The sequence below is a fragment of the Atta colombica genome, unplaced genomic scaffold, assembly GCF_001594045.1.
Source record: "Atta colombica isolate Treedump-2 unplaced genomic scaffold, Acol1.0 scaffold163, whole genome shotgun sequence".
In the NCBI taxonomy this organism is placed as follows: Eukaryota; Metazoa; Arthropoda; class Insecta; order Hymenoptera; family Formicidae; genus Atta; species Atta colombica.
In genome coordinates this window covers 170284-189099 of record NW_017259254.1, presented here as the reverse complement: position 1 = coordinate 189099, position 18816 = coordinate 170284, and the positions used below count along the sequence as shown (strand labels likewise).

Sequence of the window (18816 nt, the reverse complement as noted above, 5' to 3'; positions counted from 1 at the left end):
AAAATAATCGATTTATATTTTAGAATATCTTTTTGACATTTATCAAAATTTTTATTATTAAACATAATTCTTAATTTGTTTATTTTAGCACTCCTAATATAAATAGTACAATATTTAAAATAGTAATTTAAGTTAATTATTTTCAACTATTTCTGTTTGCAAGCAACTAAAAATGATAATAATTATTTAGATAACAATACATAAGCTGTGTTCCAAAATTCACTGTTAGTGCTGAAAACCTATAGTACACGTAACGTAAACTAGAGATTTTTAGCACTGACAATAAATTTTGATATACTGCCGTATAATTATTATTTATAGAAGATATTAAAATAGTTGTATAAAGTATTGATGCAGAAATGCATCTGTTAATAGCAAATAACTAAACAGACATTTAACGATCTATTTATGAAATAATAAAAGATACATGAAATAATAAATGAAATAATAAAAGATTATCTACATATATAAAGACTTATATATATATATATATATAATACAGAAATAATTTTTATTAAAAATATGTAGCATTATGAATGTAAGGATAAATTATATCATTTGATAATCCATCGTCTTTATTGAAATTCTGTTTCTGAATACCTTTTTCTAAGCATTCTTTGTGGAGAGTATAATAAAATATTGATCAATAAAAGGGAATTAAAAAAATTTGTCTTTTTTTTTAAATAATGTATACTCTCTATATTTAAAAGGATAAACAATTAGTATATTATTGATTTTTATCTTTTTTGATCAATTATTGAATATATTTAAAGATTTCGCAAAGAGAGACTTCGTATTTTGAACACAAACAAGTTATCAACATATATGTTGTTGTTTTGAATGTCTTATTTTAAATGATATACGTCTGTTACTGATTTGAATCCAATTGCTAGAAATTGACATCGATTTTAGAAAATAAATATTAGTAGATTTTTTTCATCATATTTTATCTTTGTATTACTATTTATATGGTTGGCTCTTACTTTTCACCTATTAAACACTCCTGATATTACGGATTATTTGATATATTTATCTTAAGCAGGTTTGATCATAATTATATTAATATTATATAATAAATGTCTTTAACTTACATTTATTTATTGGATAATTTTCTCAACGTAACTTTTTACTTACAATTATATAATAATATTCAATTGTTTTTCAAATAATGTTAGATATTTATATTATCATTAATCACATATGTGTTTATAATGACTGCAGTGAACAAAACTGCAGACACGTATGTCAATGTCTCTTAATCAACAAAGAAGTATTCTAAATTATTTAGAACTTAAAAATTTATCTGACAATAATAATAAGATTTCAATAATTAAATTTTTTTATAAGAATGATATATATTGCAATATGATAAAAATACAATAAGAAAGTAGCTTTTTATTACAACAATTATTAAAAATCTTTTTGTACAGAAATATTATGTGGAAATTAACAGTATTATCTACGATTGTAATTATAATTACTGCTCAGAAGGCAACATATGATAATTATAAAATCTTTAGGATTACTCCAACCACGCAGAAACATATCACACTACTTCGCAAATTAACACAATTTCGTGATAGAGTAAGACTTTTAGATATAAACATTATACATAAGTACTACAGAGTTATAAAGATCTTTTTTCTTCGGAAAAATCAGTGCTATATAAATTCATTGTTATAATTTCAAATTAGTTTTGCAAACTTCAAATAATTTATCCAACATTCGTAAATTCAATTTTACATGTATACATAATAAATTAGATTTTTATTATATATAATTATATAAAATTAGGTTTACAAATTCTTCTATTAACATTAAAATTAATTACGCAATTAAATCTCATTTACAGTTTATATTTTGGGAAACACCAGTGGTAAACATGACATTAAATCTTATGATAGTCCCAAACTATCTGCCGCAATTTTACGAAGTGATAACTCAAATCGGTGTACCCTATTATGTTAACATTGAAAATGTCCAAACGCTAATTGACCAAACAATGCCTCGTTATAAATCAACGTTTGATTTTAAGAGCTACCACAGTCTTGAAATAATCTACAATAACATGGATGACTTGGCCCAACGGTATCCTAACAAAGTGAAGGTTATTGTAGGCGGCAAGACGTACGAGAAACGTCAGATCAAAGGTGTCCAAGTTTCTTTTAAGGCCAACAATCCTGGAATTTTCCTTGAGGGTGGCATTCACGCCAGGGAATGGATATCGCCGGCGACTGTCATGTACATTCTGCATCAGTTACTGACCAGCAATAACTCGGACATCAGAAATCTGGCTGATAGCCATGATTGGTACATATTCCCTTTGTTCAATCCTGATGGATATGTGTATACGCACAAGACGGTAAATCTTATTTTCTAGCATTACATAGAATCATGTATTAATTTATGCGAATAAGTTAATGTACATAAATATACATAAAATAAATGTTATATGCTTCCAGGATCGTTTATGGAGAAAGAATCGTAAACCGCAAAATCGTTTTTGCGTTGGTACAGATCTCAATAGGAATTGGAACTACAAATGGAATAGTAAGTGCTCATACTTTCTGTGAACACAGCTCCTTGGTAATTAGCTAATAAATTGACACTTTCAGCTATTGGTGCCAGCAAAAATCCGTGCTTCAATTCTTATCCTGGAAATAAACCTTTCTCTGAAATAGAAACAAAGAGTATGTCGGAATATATTCAATCTATTTCTAATAAATTTTATGCGTATATCTCATTTCATAATTTTAATCAACTTTTAATGTTCCCTTATGGTCATACAAAAGCTCACCTCGACAATTATGATGAATTGGTATGATATTTTAATATGAAGATATTGTAATTGTTAGAAATATTCAGTATAAAAAAGAAATTATATTTTATAATAAATTGTCTAACTTTATATCTCTACTTTACTATTATATATTATTATTATTATTATCAACATGTTTGTGACATTTTTTAATTAGTTTGAAATTTGTTTTTTAATTAATCTGATTTTTATCATATTAATATGATATGGACAAATCCAAATTGAATTATTCTATATATATTCGTATTTTTAGTATGCCATTGGTTTAAAAGCAATTGCAGCTCTTAAAAAAAAATACGGCACCGAGTATCGAATTGGAAATATTGCTGAGACAATTTGTAAGTAAAACAATTTTATCTTATCTTATTTATAATGTTATTATTTCTGCGTATAGGTTGAGTAATACTTAATTATATAAAGTATAAAATAAATAGGAAAATTTTCCTTTATATTTTAATTTATAAGAAAATTTTATTTATTCTGATTGTAAATGAAAAATGTAAGCTAATTTCAAATATTACATTTGGAGATAAAAATAGTTGCAAAAAAATCAAAGGGCTATTTTTTTTAATTTACACTTTTCATTTTAGATTTGACCTCCGGAACTACTATAGATTACATCAAAGGTACTTATAATAAGCATATCGTTTATGTGTACGAGTTGCGCGATCGCGGTCATTACGGTTTCTTGTTACCTCCTGATCAAATTATTCCAACTGGAATAGAGACTCTAGACTCTCTTGTAATCATATTTAAGGAGATAATAATGCATAAAAATGTAGATATCAGAAATGATTTGTAAAATTTGATATTGCTAACAATAAGTAATATTATATTGATAAAATTTTTATTTATCTGACTTTTTATAATTATTAGTGTTTTAGTCCAGATTTTCTTGTTTATGTGAATTTATGATATAATGCTATTAATAAATTTTAATTTAATCTAAATTATGTTACAATGTTTTGATATTTCTGTGCTCGATTAAACAAAAAAATTATACATGTGTCATCTAGATGGCACATCTAGAAATGTTTCAGATCCATCCTTATTCTTTTAATTTCCCAAAACTTTATTTATATTTTATTGTATATTTCAATCATCTTATTCGCGTTTATTTAGATTTTAGATCTCTCTCGTATCCTTAATGAAGCCATTAAAAAATTGATATTTTTAGTTGCATAACATTTAATTTCATGATAAGTCAATAAAACTGATATAATACAAAACGTAAAAAACATTATATTTTTATCATATATTAAAAAAAATTATATTTTTATCATATATTATGTGATTGGATTTCAAGACAATAAATTATAGAGTCTATGAAATTAAATATATTCTAATTTCGGCCGGAAAAAAGACCGGACAATGCAATAAGCCACCTGAAGCCATCTACTATTTTAGCGCTCAGGAATAACGACATACTAAAATTATAAAGAATGTATTTAAAAAAATTCAAGATGACTTCAACTCGAGAACAACTTAGGTCATTGTCTTCTCTTTATCTCAAATTTTTCAATGGGTTAACTAAAGCGTTGACTTGTCAACTTTCAGACACCATAATTTAAAAAGTACTTTGAAAAAAATAATAAAAAATGGTACTAATGAAAAAATACCTTATTATAGTGTTTTTAAAAAGATTTGGAAGTATCTATATAAACATGAAATAAAAAATAGATTATTTATTTATTTTAAAAAATTTTAAGTAATATTGATCTGACTTTAAGAACATTTTCTTGAAGAAGATCAAACAATATCACCGTCTTCTTTTCTTAATAATCGAACAACTTTTGTTTGAAACATTTTTGTTTTATTGTCAATTTCTTCACCTCTAGATAAGTTGCCAACAACTTTATCTATGGAATATCTTCCAGATAACTCCCAGATATCTCATATATCTTTATTCATATATCTAGGACATAGCTCATGAATAAAGTTGTCTAGTGATAAAGAAATTGGTTATTAACTTTAACAATTTTGAGATATTCTAGTAGATTAATTAAAATCATCATATGGTTCATTCTATATATGAGAATAATAATTAATATATGGAAATTTAAAAAATTCATTTAAATATAACTGTATAAATTAAATAATTTAATAAATAATTTAATAATTTTATGCTCTTATACTGAAAAAAATGATATTGTATCAACGGCATTATTTTAATTGAAAATAATTTTGTTAATTTAATAACACCATTAATAAAATAAATATTTATGTTTTTGTTTTAATAAAATTTTATTTATTTCATTAATATTATTGTCAAATCAACAAGATTATTTTCAATTAAAATAATGCTTGAAACAATATTATTTTTTTTCTGTGTAGCAATATTTCCATTGTGCGAGAAAATGATCATCTTAAGATTAATAAGTGTACAAGTGAATATGTATACAGATGGCTAATACAAGTGATCGATATAAGAGACTTGTAAAAGATGTACATAAATGTATGTTTAATGTACAGGATGAGACAAAAGAACTTTTTAGGAAGAACTTTTTAGCATAAGAATAAGAACAACCTTAAAAAAACCATGATTTTAACAAATGTTATCAAGGTCATAATTCTTGAAATAATACTTGAATGGTTTTAACTGGTTAGACACCATAGATAATGCTAGCGACATTGTAACTTTCGTGCCTTATAATAATTAAAAAGTAGTTAATAAAAAAAATGTTTTATTATAGTGCTTTGAAAAGTAAAGATAAACCTCAAGAATATATAATATGAAAAATGAAGGTTTTCGTTTTAAAAAATCGATTTGATCTTGAACCTTTGCGATGCCACTAAGATCAAACTAATAAGATCAGTAAAAAGATTTTCTTAAATCCTATAACTTTTGTCTGAAACACTTTTCTGTAAAACTTATATTTTCCGAGATATTTAGAGGTTTTTTTATTTTTGACTCATCCTGTATAAAATTCTATGTCAAAACCCCAATAGTAAATTAGTGCGATAGTGGAAGTTTAGTGTCGTGTGCAACTAGGTATTTAAATTAATGAATCTCATAATATCGGTAATTACCAGTGCTCCGTTTTATAGAAAAGTAAGTTCTCTTCTTGGGATATAAATTGTTTATATATTACAAGAATTACATGTTTTGTTGCTTAAATCACAATTGATATTTGCTCGTAAGTGAATTTAAGTTACATTATATCTGTATATAATGAAATATTATTTATATAAAGTAATAGATATTAATTCAATATTAATTTAATTAATAATTATATAAAATAATATAAAATAAATTTTTATAATAATTGTAACCCTAAAATATTAACTGAAATTGATATTTAAAATTAAAGGGCACATTATGTGGAAGTTATTAATATTCTACACGATCGTGGGCCTTGTGGCTGCCGAGCAGGTTACTTTTAATAATTATAAGGTCATCAGATTTAATGCGACTACACTGAGACAGGCGAAGTTGTTTTACGAGTTGACAAAAAATCATGATGGAGTAAGTAGATTTTTCAAACAGAAAGACAAGTAAATTAATATACTTTGTATAACATTATCGAAAAAAATTCTACTTGAAAATGGATTCAGAAGATTTTGCTTCACCATTTAAATTCTGGTTATTTCAAGAATTGTTCTGATTCATTTTTAACCAAGAATTTTAAAGAATTGGAAAGGACATGGGCAGTAGGAGTCAAGCGCAAAAGATGTCGCGCAAATATCTAAAACGCGCTTTAGCGAATAAAGAAATTTCACACTGTCCATATCCTTTTCAATTCTTTGATTTATAAGGAGTCTTGATTAGTTATACCAAGAATTTTAATTAACATAATCAGACTTTCTCCAATAATTTTCGAAAATTTATCTTTTTTAAAAATTTGTAATTACTTAAAAACTTAATTAGCTATAAAATTCATCTCACAAAAAATAAACCTCACAAAAATAGTATTAATATACACAAATTTATAAAATTTATAAAATTATTAAAACCAACTTTATCTCTATAAATTTATTAAATTATTTATTATATTATGTAACACTTAAAAGTTATAAAAACTGATAAATTTGTTAATAATTTTTTAAACTAAAATTGTTGCTATTAAATAAACCTCATTTACAGTTTTCCTACTGGATTGCACCGTTTGCGAATAAACAAGCGGAACTTATGATAGCCCCGCATAAGCTGCCTGAATTTTATCAAATGATGAAGCAGATGCAAATACCCTATACAGTTTTTATTGAGAATGTTCAGGCGTTAATCAATCGGGCAGCTCCTGCGAGTGCATCGTCAACGTTTGATTTTAAGAACTATCACATATTAGACGTAATTTACAAGAATCTAAATGACTTGATGAAGCAATATCCCAAATTTGTGCAAATTGTTGTGGGCGGCCAGACATATGAGGGACGTCAAATCAAAGGCGTCAAGGTTTCCTTTAAGGCTAATAATCCTGGAGTCTTTATTGAGGGTGGTATTCACGCTAGAGAATGGATCTCTACAGCAACTGTCATGTACATATTGCATAAATTGTTGAAAAGCGACAATCCAGAGATCAGAGCTCTGGCTGAGAGCCACGATTGGTATATCTTCCCATCATTCAATCCCGATGGATACGTGTACACGCACACCAAAGTAAATTTTATAATATTACATAGAGCATTCTTTGCTAATTATACATTAATTATACAAATATTTTATTTTAGAATCGATTATGGAGAAAAACACGTAAACAATATAGTTTCTTCTGTTATGGCAGTGATCCCAACAGAAACTGGGGTTACAAATGGAATAGTAAGAATTTATATTATGTTAGAAAATTGTTCCATGTAATAATAAAAAATTAAATATTATCTAATAAAAAGTTGAAATTAATCTATAGACTTTGGAAATTAGCGCGATTTTTAGTATTATTTATAAACATACATATATTTATATGTAATTTGATATTATCAGCTGGAGGCGCTAGCAATTCTGCATGTTCCGAAACCTACGCTGGAAATGCACCATTCTCCGAAATTGAGACAAAGACCTTGTCCAAATATATCGGTTCTCTTTCCGACAAATTGTATGCATATGTCGCGTTCCATAGTTACTCGCAACTGTTGTTAATCCCATATGGTCACACAACGGCTCACCTTGATAACTATGACGACTTGGTAAGTATTGTAATTTTAATTATAGAATATGTAAATATTTCAAATGTAAATTATAATTCAATAATTCAATAATTAGTCCAATCCTATAGATGTAAATCAGCCAATGCGACCAACACAGATTAGGCGTATGTGAAAGCATATACTTTATTCTTGAAAAAAATTGACAAACATTTCAACCTTTTCAATTAGGTTTTTCTCAGCGTAAAAATATTCAATAATTAGTAAAAAGAAATGAAAGAAACCAATGTTATCGCATATTAGTATATTTAAATGGAATAAAATTTCTAAAAAAGTTTCGATAAAAGTTTATTTTTAGTGCAGAGAACATTACAAGTATTTGAGAGTGGATTAACCTGCAGATCAAAATTTTTTTCTCGATAAATATATAAAAGATGAAAATATGTCGGAACTCCAGTGTATTAAAAATATCACACACACACGCACACACACGCGCGCGCGCACAGATTATGTTAAAAACTAATATGATTTAACTGTGTTTCTTTTATTTTTTGTATAATTATTATAATTTTAATTTGAACGCTCCAAGTAAAATAAATATAATTTTGAAATTCATTATATAAAATTCATAATAAAATAATTATATATCACAGAGAACAGTATTAAACTGATAGAGTATTAAACTGATAGTATTAAACTAATAGAACAATCAGTTTTTCTATAATTATCAGTATATTTATTAGTGAGACAGTATTATCAACTGAATTATAAGTAAATGCAAATAATTGTATATAATTATCATTTTGCAATCCGTTGATAGCACAATGTTTTCGGATGAATTTCCGATTTCGATGTTACATGTTCATCGAGGCAGTACGTAAGAATATTAGTTTTATCGATATGTACATTATTTATTATTGTTGCATAAATTATTTTAAATAAAAATATAATTATCTATTATTTATAAAAAGTATTTAAAATATTGTGCATTAGTCCAAAAAATTTTAATGATTATTTGTAGAAATAATAGAACATAAAATTTATATGTTTATACATTTATATTATTATTTATATTTGTATTATTTACATTATTTCTATAATTTTTAGTATGAGATTGGCGTGAAAACGGCTATAGCTCTTGAAAAGAAATATGGAACTCATTATACGGTCGGAAATATTGCAGAGACAATATGTACGTAAAAAATTTCATTAAATTTGTCTTCTTTTTCTCTTTCTCATCTTCTATCTATCATCTATTCATCTACCTACCAATTTGTCTTGTTATATCTAAATACATTTTAGTTTCTCGAACGGTTTATTGTCGGACAATTTTTTAATTCTATTATATTTAAAATATTGTAAAATTGATATAATGCAATCTTAAATTAAAATAATTGTATATAAAAATATGGTTCTTTAAACTTACTCTTTTTGTAAAATTGTTTTCAGATGTGGCATCCGGAGGTTCTATGGATTGGGTTAAAGGCACTTATGGTACACCTATCACCTTCACTTATGAGTTACGTGATACAGGTCATTACGGTTTTTTGTTGCCAGCTGATCAAATTATTCCGACTGGAGAAGAGACTATGGATTCTCTTGTGGCTATGTTTAAAGAAGCAAACGCACGTGGATATCCTAGAAAAACTAAAAAAATTAAAGCTAACTAAATTTTATATAAATATTATTATTGATGGCATATTTTTACATTTGACGATTTGCTAATTCTTTTTCAATATCTGTAATCTATAATATAACAATGTTTTGGTATTTTTGTTTTTAATGATACATGATGTTTTGAATTAAAAATTAATGATTTGTAATTTAATCAGTTAAATTATTATTAAATTCTAAGTAATACAATATTGGCTACTAAATATCATTTGTAAAATTTGTTCTTTTTTATTTAATATATCGTTGATTTGTTGATTTTACATTCGAACAATCTCATAAAATGATGAGATTGACTGTATATTCTTTTGACAATTATTGCTAGATAATCAATATTTTTGGCAATAATTGCAATTTATGTCATGTATCATTAAATGAAAAAAACCGTATTTTATTTACGTAAAATAAATTGCAACATATTATAAATGAATGTAAATACACAGTTGGAAAAAATGTGTTGAATTTAACATAAATTGCATGTCCCAAACGGTCCACTCAAATTTTTCAGTTAATTTTACTTAGTAGGCATTCATAAGATGAATATATTAGAAGATAACACAAATATTATGTGAGAGAATAAATACAAAGAAAGATAACATCGATACAGTTTGTAAATAAACAGTTTGAAAAAAATATTTTTTATCAGAAAATTAACATTTATATGTTATATTAACACGGATTTTATTCATTTGTCTTAAAATTTACGTTTTAAAACATATTATTTTTATATTACTTGTTCATTTACTTATAAATTGTGTCATTTTGACACTAAAAAACATTAAGTATCAATTTCACAAAAAATCTTTAAATAACATAATCACATTATGTTAAATTAACACTCGAATGTTAAAAAATTCAATATAAATTGTTAACACAAACGCGAATAGACCGTTTTCAACAAATACATACAACAAATTTTTTTTACTTTGTAAATTGTAGTATTTATTATAAATTATACGACAAATAAAATAATAAAATACATGTGTCTAAAGAAAAAAAGGCCATCGATTGAGATTGACGATAGAGAGTCTCTATAAGATCTTTGCAATATGATCGATACAAATTATAAAGGAGCATTTTTCATATCGGTGGAGGCGGAGAAGTTATAGATTAAGAATATACATTAAGAACACAACTCATGTAATAGATATTCTCGGAATATTATTACATAGAAAGTAAACTGTTTTCTAAGATAGAAGAACATGTTCGAATATATCAAATCTGTTTCTAACAAATTTTATACAACTCATTTTATAGTTATTCATAATTTTTTGGTATATCTACTAACAATAATTATACAAAAGAGTATCTTGATAACCATGAAGATTTTATAAGAAATTATATAAAAAAGACATATATACTTGAAAAAATATTAATAATAAAAAAAAATTCTAAAAATAATATAACAGTCTATATAGCCTATTATCTTTGCATTATCATCAGCATATGCATAAATAGATATATGGAAGCATATACATTAATAATAATTAATAATAAATTATATATACACAATGTAATAGTTTTTATATTATTACAATTTGTATTCAAATATTTCTACACTTTTAATTACTATATATAATTAACATAAGTGTAACAATTAATAATTAATAATTATTATGTATAAGTATAAATTTAAACATGCTTTATATATATATTGAATGCGTCTCATAATTTAACAATTTCATAAATTTTAGATTTTATTCTAAACATTATTTTATACAAAAATTATAAAATTATCTTAGTTAATTTAATCATTTCGCTGTATCAATTTCCTTGTCATTGCTCTCAAATCTTTTTTCGAAATTTTCCCTGAATCAGTATATGGTAAACTGTCCAAAAATATAACGCCTCCACGTAGTTTGTATTGATCTTTCATGTTCTTCGCCACAAAATCAATCAATTCCTGTTCTGTCACCTATATAAAGAAAATTAAATTAGTGTAAGAAAAGTTCTAATACATAATGATTTCTTATTTCGAATTAAAAAATAATGTATAAATAATAATGACATTCATTCAATATACACAATATCGTTTAATTTGATTTATTATAAAATAAAAGAAATGAAATTTTATATATTGATTTTATAAAAATATTAAAAAATTTTAATATAATAATGTGAAAATTTTTTATGTTTTTTTAATTATATCTCTAAAACAAATATTTTTATTGAAATTGTTTTCTATTTATCTTTGATTTTTAAAGAGATATTCTGGAATATGTAAAATTAGTTTGCAGTTATTTGATCAGAGAAAATTTATTTTGTAAATTTTTTTATTTATGATTCCATTATATTTCCAATAAAAAAATTGAACCTTGACGCCAGGCCTCTTGATGATATAAGCAAGAGGGTACTCATTGTCTAATGTATGAGGAACTCCTATTATTGCAGCTTCTAACACTGCTGGATGTGATAGTAATATATTTTCGATTTCTCCAGGAAAGATCTGATAGCCTCTATACTTTATAATTTCCTTTATTCTATCGACAATGAATAATTCTCCATCACCATTTATATAACCGATATCACCCGAATGCAGCCATCCTACAAATATTCCAAGAATTTATTTTTATGTAATTTGATAAAGATATTATTAAATATAATCTTTTAAATTTAATATAAAACACAAAATTTACATAGTAATAGCTTTTAAGATAAATTGTAAATTGTTTTAAGACATTGCACGTAGTAAGTAACAATCCTAAATAATAATTATTTTGACAGAAAAAAATATCTTTACCTTCATCATCAATGATATTCTTTGTTGCCTCGGGATTTCTATAATAACCACTCATTAAGCTTGGAATTTTCATCCATACTTCTCCTGATTGATTCAGACCAAGTACTTTCCCGCTTTCTAGATCAACGATTTTCATTTGCGCATTCTCGGTTAAGACTCCGCAAGATCCATTTTTATGATGTGGTTGCTGTATCGTTACAATACCACCAGTTTCCGTCATTCCTAGAAGCATAAGAAATATAATCAAAACTATATAACGCATATTGAAATTTTATGGCATATAGCGTTTTTTACCGTAACATTGCAATATTTGAACACGTGGTAAAATATTCCTTAGATTTTCTTGCACTTTTGTCTTAAGTAACGAACCACCGCATTTTATAACTTTCAAAGATGATAATGGATATTTTTGTATGTATTCGGATTTCAGAAATCGATTCAAGGAATTCGTGCTAAGAAAAAGAACTTGTATCTAGATAAATAATAACATAATTTTTACTTCATTGTCGTATTATGTGCACAAAATTAATTACAACATACTTAATGAGTAGATAAACAATTGTAATATATTCTTTTTCTTACTTAAAATTTGCATTTATCTTGCGAGATTTTAATTAATATATAACTTGCTATTAATTTGATAAAATGCAATTTGTAACTCTTAAATGTACGACAAGTATTAATAAAAAAATTAATAGCACATTGTTGATATTATAATTATTAATAGTATAATAATTTTTACCACAAGTTAACACAATAAATTATTACCTTAAAATAAAACATTATAATTTATTTTAAAGAAATTAGCGCAATATTATCATAGGAGAAGTTCTCGAAGAATAAATATTATCATTGTGATCACTTGTGAAAACTTAGCTATCACAAAAAATCCGTAATTATCATGTGCGATAACATATTTTAGTTATCACATTTTAAAAATAGGATATATAAAAAAATTTAATTTGTTTACTTTAATTATTTGATAAAAGAAGCTATTCATAAAATTCGTAAAATAAATAATATTACTTTGTATTTTTCGATTAATTGACAAGTCATATTCTCGTCAAATTCTGGATAGATAATTGCTTTGGTGCTTTGCATGATTCCATTGAAGTTCATCATTATTCCACTCAACCAAAAAAGAGAAGAGAACCAAAGTGATGGTATGTTGGTTATGTGTATCCATTGGTGTTGCATTAAAGTTAACATAGCGTAATTAGACAGTTCGACTCCCTTCAACGTTCCCGTGGTGCCCGACGTATGCAAAATGCACGCTGTTTTTTTGATGTCATCGAGCTCAATGTAATGAAAATTTGTTATTTCTGCATTGTTACAATTTTTCAAGATATCAGAAAATGAAACCGCATCAACATGTTTGCCGAAGATTACTATCATGGGATTGCAATTCTGTTTCTTTATTGCGTTTAACATAACATTTATAGATTTCTCGCTACAAAAGATCATCTTCGGCGTCATTAGTTGCAAAAAGTTCAGTGCAGTTTCTGATAACAAATACAAAAATAGTTCATACATAATAAAAAGATAAATGCTACGTTAAATAATATTGTATAGTTTAATTATGTCCAATTTAACAAAGTAGATAAAATTGAATTGTTATTGAACGTTATTCTCATTCAACTCATTAATCTAATAGAATGTAATATGTGAAAATATATTTGATAATCACAAAAGAACTTACGCAAGTCCATGTTTTCATTCCACGGATTGAAGATTGCGTTAATATAAGCTGCTGAAAGACAAGGTACGATGGAGTTGAGATGATTGCCTGTGCACAGGCTAATAACGTCACCGGATTTAATTCCTTGTTTTTGAAACCACAAGGCACATCTCACAACTTTATCTTGCAGTTCCGCGTATGTGACTGTTTCTTCAGTACGTGCATCCAACTGCAAAGTAGTATTATACAAAATTTTCAAAATTCACAAAAAAATGATAACAAAAACTATATATATTGCAGAGACATTAATTTCACAATTGGAAAAATAGTTCAATCTAGGAACATATATTTTTTATCAAAACTATATATATAAAATGAAATTATATAAAATTGAAGTATTATGTATCTACAATTATTTGTACTTAAATAACTTTTGTTCAAATTTTATTTTTTTACAAATTAATTTCTCTCTTAGAAAAAAAAATTAATCATTATTAATATCTGCTGAAATAATTTTAGGGTATTTATTTATTTATTTATTATCATCTTTTTTATAAAATAAGATTTAGAACAATATAATTTCAATAAAAACAGATTGTTAGTATAGAACTAACTTCGCAGTTATTTTTTATTTTAATTTTTTACTCACGCATGCAATTTTATTCCCATTGCTTTTAATGGTAATCCAAACCAATTCTCCTAAACTTTTATAATTATTCAAATTATGCTTTATCTGTCCTTTGCAAACGCTGTTTTCCATAGTAAAAAATCTAGAAGTAACAGATAGGTATGATTATTTTAATTGTATACCACAATGCCTTTGTACTATGTCTTTAATTTATACGATTTATAACATTTATATATTTAGAGTTTTTAAAGACAAACATGAAAAAATTAATCACATCAAAATTATCATGCTTGCTTAGCATTTATCTTTAAATTATTCTTAATCACTAGAAATATTCGGATATCAGATCGTAAATGTAGATTCTTGAATATAATTAAAAAACTTTATAATACAGGATAAATAAAGCGTTTTATAACTATTCTAAATAAACTAATTAAAAGCAACTATTATACATATTATTATATGTACATATATATGTATACATATAGAAGTGTATATGTATGTATGTGTTTGTGTATGTTGGAAAAAATGGGATGAAATACACATATGAAAAAATAAATAGATTTTTCTTTCGAAATAAATTTTAATTAAAATAAGACTGATAATATATTGATTACTATTAATAATTTTCATTATTCACTAATTTTTCTTAGTAGTAGAATTCTCTAAAAGCATTAGTCTTATCATATTTATTTATAAAAGATTTAAATTTATAGAAAATGCACAATACTTTCGGTAAATATCAAAATATCCATATATAATAAATAGAAAGCTCAAAAATTAAATAAAAATCCATATTAATAAAGATTTCGTGAATAAAAAAACTTTTTAAGTACACAAAGATTATTTTTTCTAATGAATATTCACCAGACAAGGAAGCACTTATGAACGTTGTTAAAAACTAACTGTAAGTATTTATCACATACTATCTATATCTAGCTATCTATTTCTAGCTATAAAACATTTTCCCTCCATCACGACGTTGTTTGCAATACATAAATTATGAATATTGCTGCATCATTATTATTAACATTTATAATTTTAGTATTCTTGAATTACTTGTAGTTTTTAAGTAAGTATACAAACAAATTAATATAGAAATTTCGATTAACTCTAAATATTACACAAATATTAACGTTTTAAATGTTTTATTACTGTAAAATTTGAAACTTTATCTAAAAAATTCTTATTGTTATTTAAAATATTTTAGTTGCAATAATCTATCATAATATTATAATAAACTGGGGAAGGTCTTCAAATCAATTCCGACATAATAAATTGGTGATTAATAGTTACTAAACTTAATAATCTGTATTTTAAAGAATAAATATTGATGTTTCTGAATAAAGTTATACACAAAATCTACTATCTTTGTAACTATGTAAAAACTGAAGAATGACTTAGAATTTTGTTGATAATCTATATGTTCTAAATCAAATCAAGATCATTAAATATAATAAAAAATATTACGTTAGAAATATTAATCTTTGTCTACACTGAGAAAAATAATGCTGTTGATTCAATTAATTAAAGTCTATATTATGCTGTCACTAACATAAGTGATTAATTTATATTTATATATTTTTATTGACATAAAAGCCTTGATTTTTGAAATAATAATTTATGCCTTTACGTCAATAAAAATATATATGAATTAATCACTTAGTCACAAAGTATCTGATGACAATTACGATTATTTGCTACTTGATAAGAACTTTGATAAAAGAAGATAGTTGATAAAAGACGAACTTATGTAAATATGCTTTATATTCTGGCACGAAAATGTAGAGAAAGATTTTCTCTACCACATTAATACTATTTTATTCATTATAACAATCAATTGTTTAAAAAGTCGAATATATTAAAGGCGTAAAGAATATACAATCTGATTTACTTTTTGTTGCCAGAATATAGTGATATAATGTACATAACACTTTTGCTTGCAAATATTGATATCCGGTATATAATGAAAAAGAATAGATAATATTGATTGCAATGGAAAAGATTCCATGATTATAAAGATTTTATTTTTGCGCGAAGATTATTCTCTCAAATAAATGAATAAACAATTGATTAATGAGAGACTAATTCTAAACATTGTTAAAAATTGATTTCATGTATCATTGACCGCATGATTATTTACATGTATGTAGAAATATTTACGATATTCTTTACATAAATAATGTCTCGACGAATTCTTCAAATCATAAACTTGGTGTATTATTATTATTCGATCAATAATATTCCTTATTCTCTAGTATTTACCTTGGAAAAAATATTTTTAAAATACTCATAATATTCAAAATGTGTCTACTTTGTTATATTTTTCGATATAATAAATTAAATATTGTGAGTTTGTTTCAGCTTAAGAGTAAGAGTTTGTGTGAGAATGCTGATTAGAAGAAATTATATATTAGATACGACGAAAGTGTCTCTCTTATCTCATAAACATAAAATACAGATTTTATATCTAAAGATTGGCTGAAATTATTTGCACTTGTAATAGTGCAATAGAATTATTTAACAATGCAACAAGTGATTACCTCCAAATTACTTTCAACTGTTTTGTTATTATTTTTAACTAATTTCGTTTACTTCGATTCTTCTCAATTAACTTTAAATATTTCTTACTGATTTTCTGTTTAAGATAAATCAAATTGTATATATTTTACATCTTTAATATATTCGACTTTTTAAACAATTGTTATAATAAATAAAATTCTATTAATGCGATAGAAAAAAATCTGCCTCTACATTCTCGTGCCAGAAACAATACTATATTCTATATATTATATAATTTCTTTATAATAAGTGGAACTTGAATTTATTACATTCAACTTATCTATTTATTAGCAATGTAAAACGTAAAGAATAAAAATATAAGCGATATAAACGTTAAGTAATTTAATATGTATAAAGATATTCTTTATTTGATTTATTAATTTGATATAATTCTCTGCCTTGGTTTCGTCTGAACATTTGACAATGATCATTGCTGAGAATAATTCAAACAGAAGTGGAAAAATGATTTGCTTCCTGTAAATTTTATCTTTTTTTATCATAATACTCGTATAATTTAAATAAAACTTAGAAAAAAAATATCTATTATTTAAGAAAGATATTTTATTGTGATAACTTTTCCATTATTTCTTTTGCCATAAATACATAAATGCAATGCAAACTTGCCTCTTGTGCCAATAAATCCTAGTTTACAATACTGATTTTCACTGACTCCTGCAATTAGACAATCATATATACATATCCTTCTTTCTCTCAACAGAAGAATTTGATGAGATTTTAAGTTCTTAATTCAGTCCATAATATATGCTTCAAAATTTGAATGTTACTTTTTAAAAATAATTCTTTGCCATTACTTGTAACTAAATAAAAAAAAACTGTAATTACTATTAATAATACTTTTGTAGCTTTCACGGATATTTTCTTCAAAGGTATCAAAAAGTTTGCAGGTTCGTCGTATCATGATTCAAAATTAATGTCAACATTTCATAAACTTTGCTGTTCACTTCATCAGAGTAAGGAGCACATTGATACTAGAATGCACTGATAAGTTTATTAATTTTTAAATATAACTTGTTCGTAAAAAAAAGAATAATAAAAATTAGATTGACGTTAATTAGATACATCGATAGACATATTCAGCAGTTAGCTAATTATAAGTCAAAATTCAAGTACGAAAAATTCTGTAAACTTGCATTTTAATACTTTTGAGAAAACTTAACATGATTGTTGCTATGCAGACTCGAATGCTTTTAAATAGTTGTAACCACTTTTAATGTTATATTACTCGATTTCAGTTTACATATACATTGAATATAATCGAAATTCTAAATGTTTTTTTCTAAAACTTTTTTTTTTAATTTTTATTGCATCCATCTAAATATTTGAAAACGTCTCATATATTTTTTTAATGTTGAGAAATATTTTCTATTTTGAATCTGACCATTAGTTTTCAATTTTATACTTAAAATATTCAAAAAGATCCCAAAACTCAGACTGTATATATAATAAGATCTGATTATTTTATGTCTTTATTTTTTTATTTTCTTTCTTTATATATTTTTAAATATTGTTCATAACAGATTGCAAATATCTAAAAAAATTTTGTTGCTTTAATTTTTAATACTCATTTTTTAATTAGAAAAGCCTTAAGTATACATAGTACAATATACACACAATAAGAA

The 18816-nt window shown here is 24.8% G+C and overlaps 2 protein-coding genes and 1 pseudogene across 2 annotated transcripts; 2 read left to right on the top strand and 1 right to left on the bottom strand.

The window, feature by feature from the left end:
• The first annotated feature begins 1437 nt into the window (after positions 1–1437).
• On the top strand, positions 1438–3620 carry LOC108686030 (zinc carboxypeptidase-like). Its single transcript, XM_018191072.1, has 6 exons — positions 1438–1584; positions 1853–2362; positions 2463–2550; positions 2616–2818; positions 3072–3156; positions 3409–3620. The coding sequence occupies exons 1-6, from the start codon at positions 1438–1440 to the stop codon at positions 3618–3620; spliced, it is 1245 nt and encodes a 414-aa protein (XP_018046561.1).
• A 2242-nt stretch (positions 3621–5862) lies between these two features.
• On the top strand, positions 5863–9984 carry LOC108686044 (zinc carboxypeptidase-like). The gene is made up of 7 exons (XM_018191095.1): positions 5863–5955; positions 6130–6284; positions 6903–7415; positions 7487–7574; positions 7737–7939; positions 9005–9089; positions 9347–9984. Exons 2-7 carry the CDS (start codon positions 6138–6140, stop codon positions 9565–9567), a joined length of 1257 nt encoding a protein of 418 aa, XP_018046584.1. The 5' UTR covers positions 5863–5955; positions 6130–6137; the 3' UTR covers positions 9568–9984.
• A 1331-nt stretch (positions 9985–11315) lies between these two features.
• LOC108685960 overlaps positions 11316–18816 on the bottom strand; it is an 11248-nt pseudogene continuing 3747 nt past the window's right edge.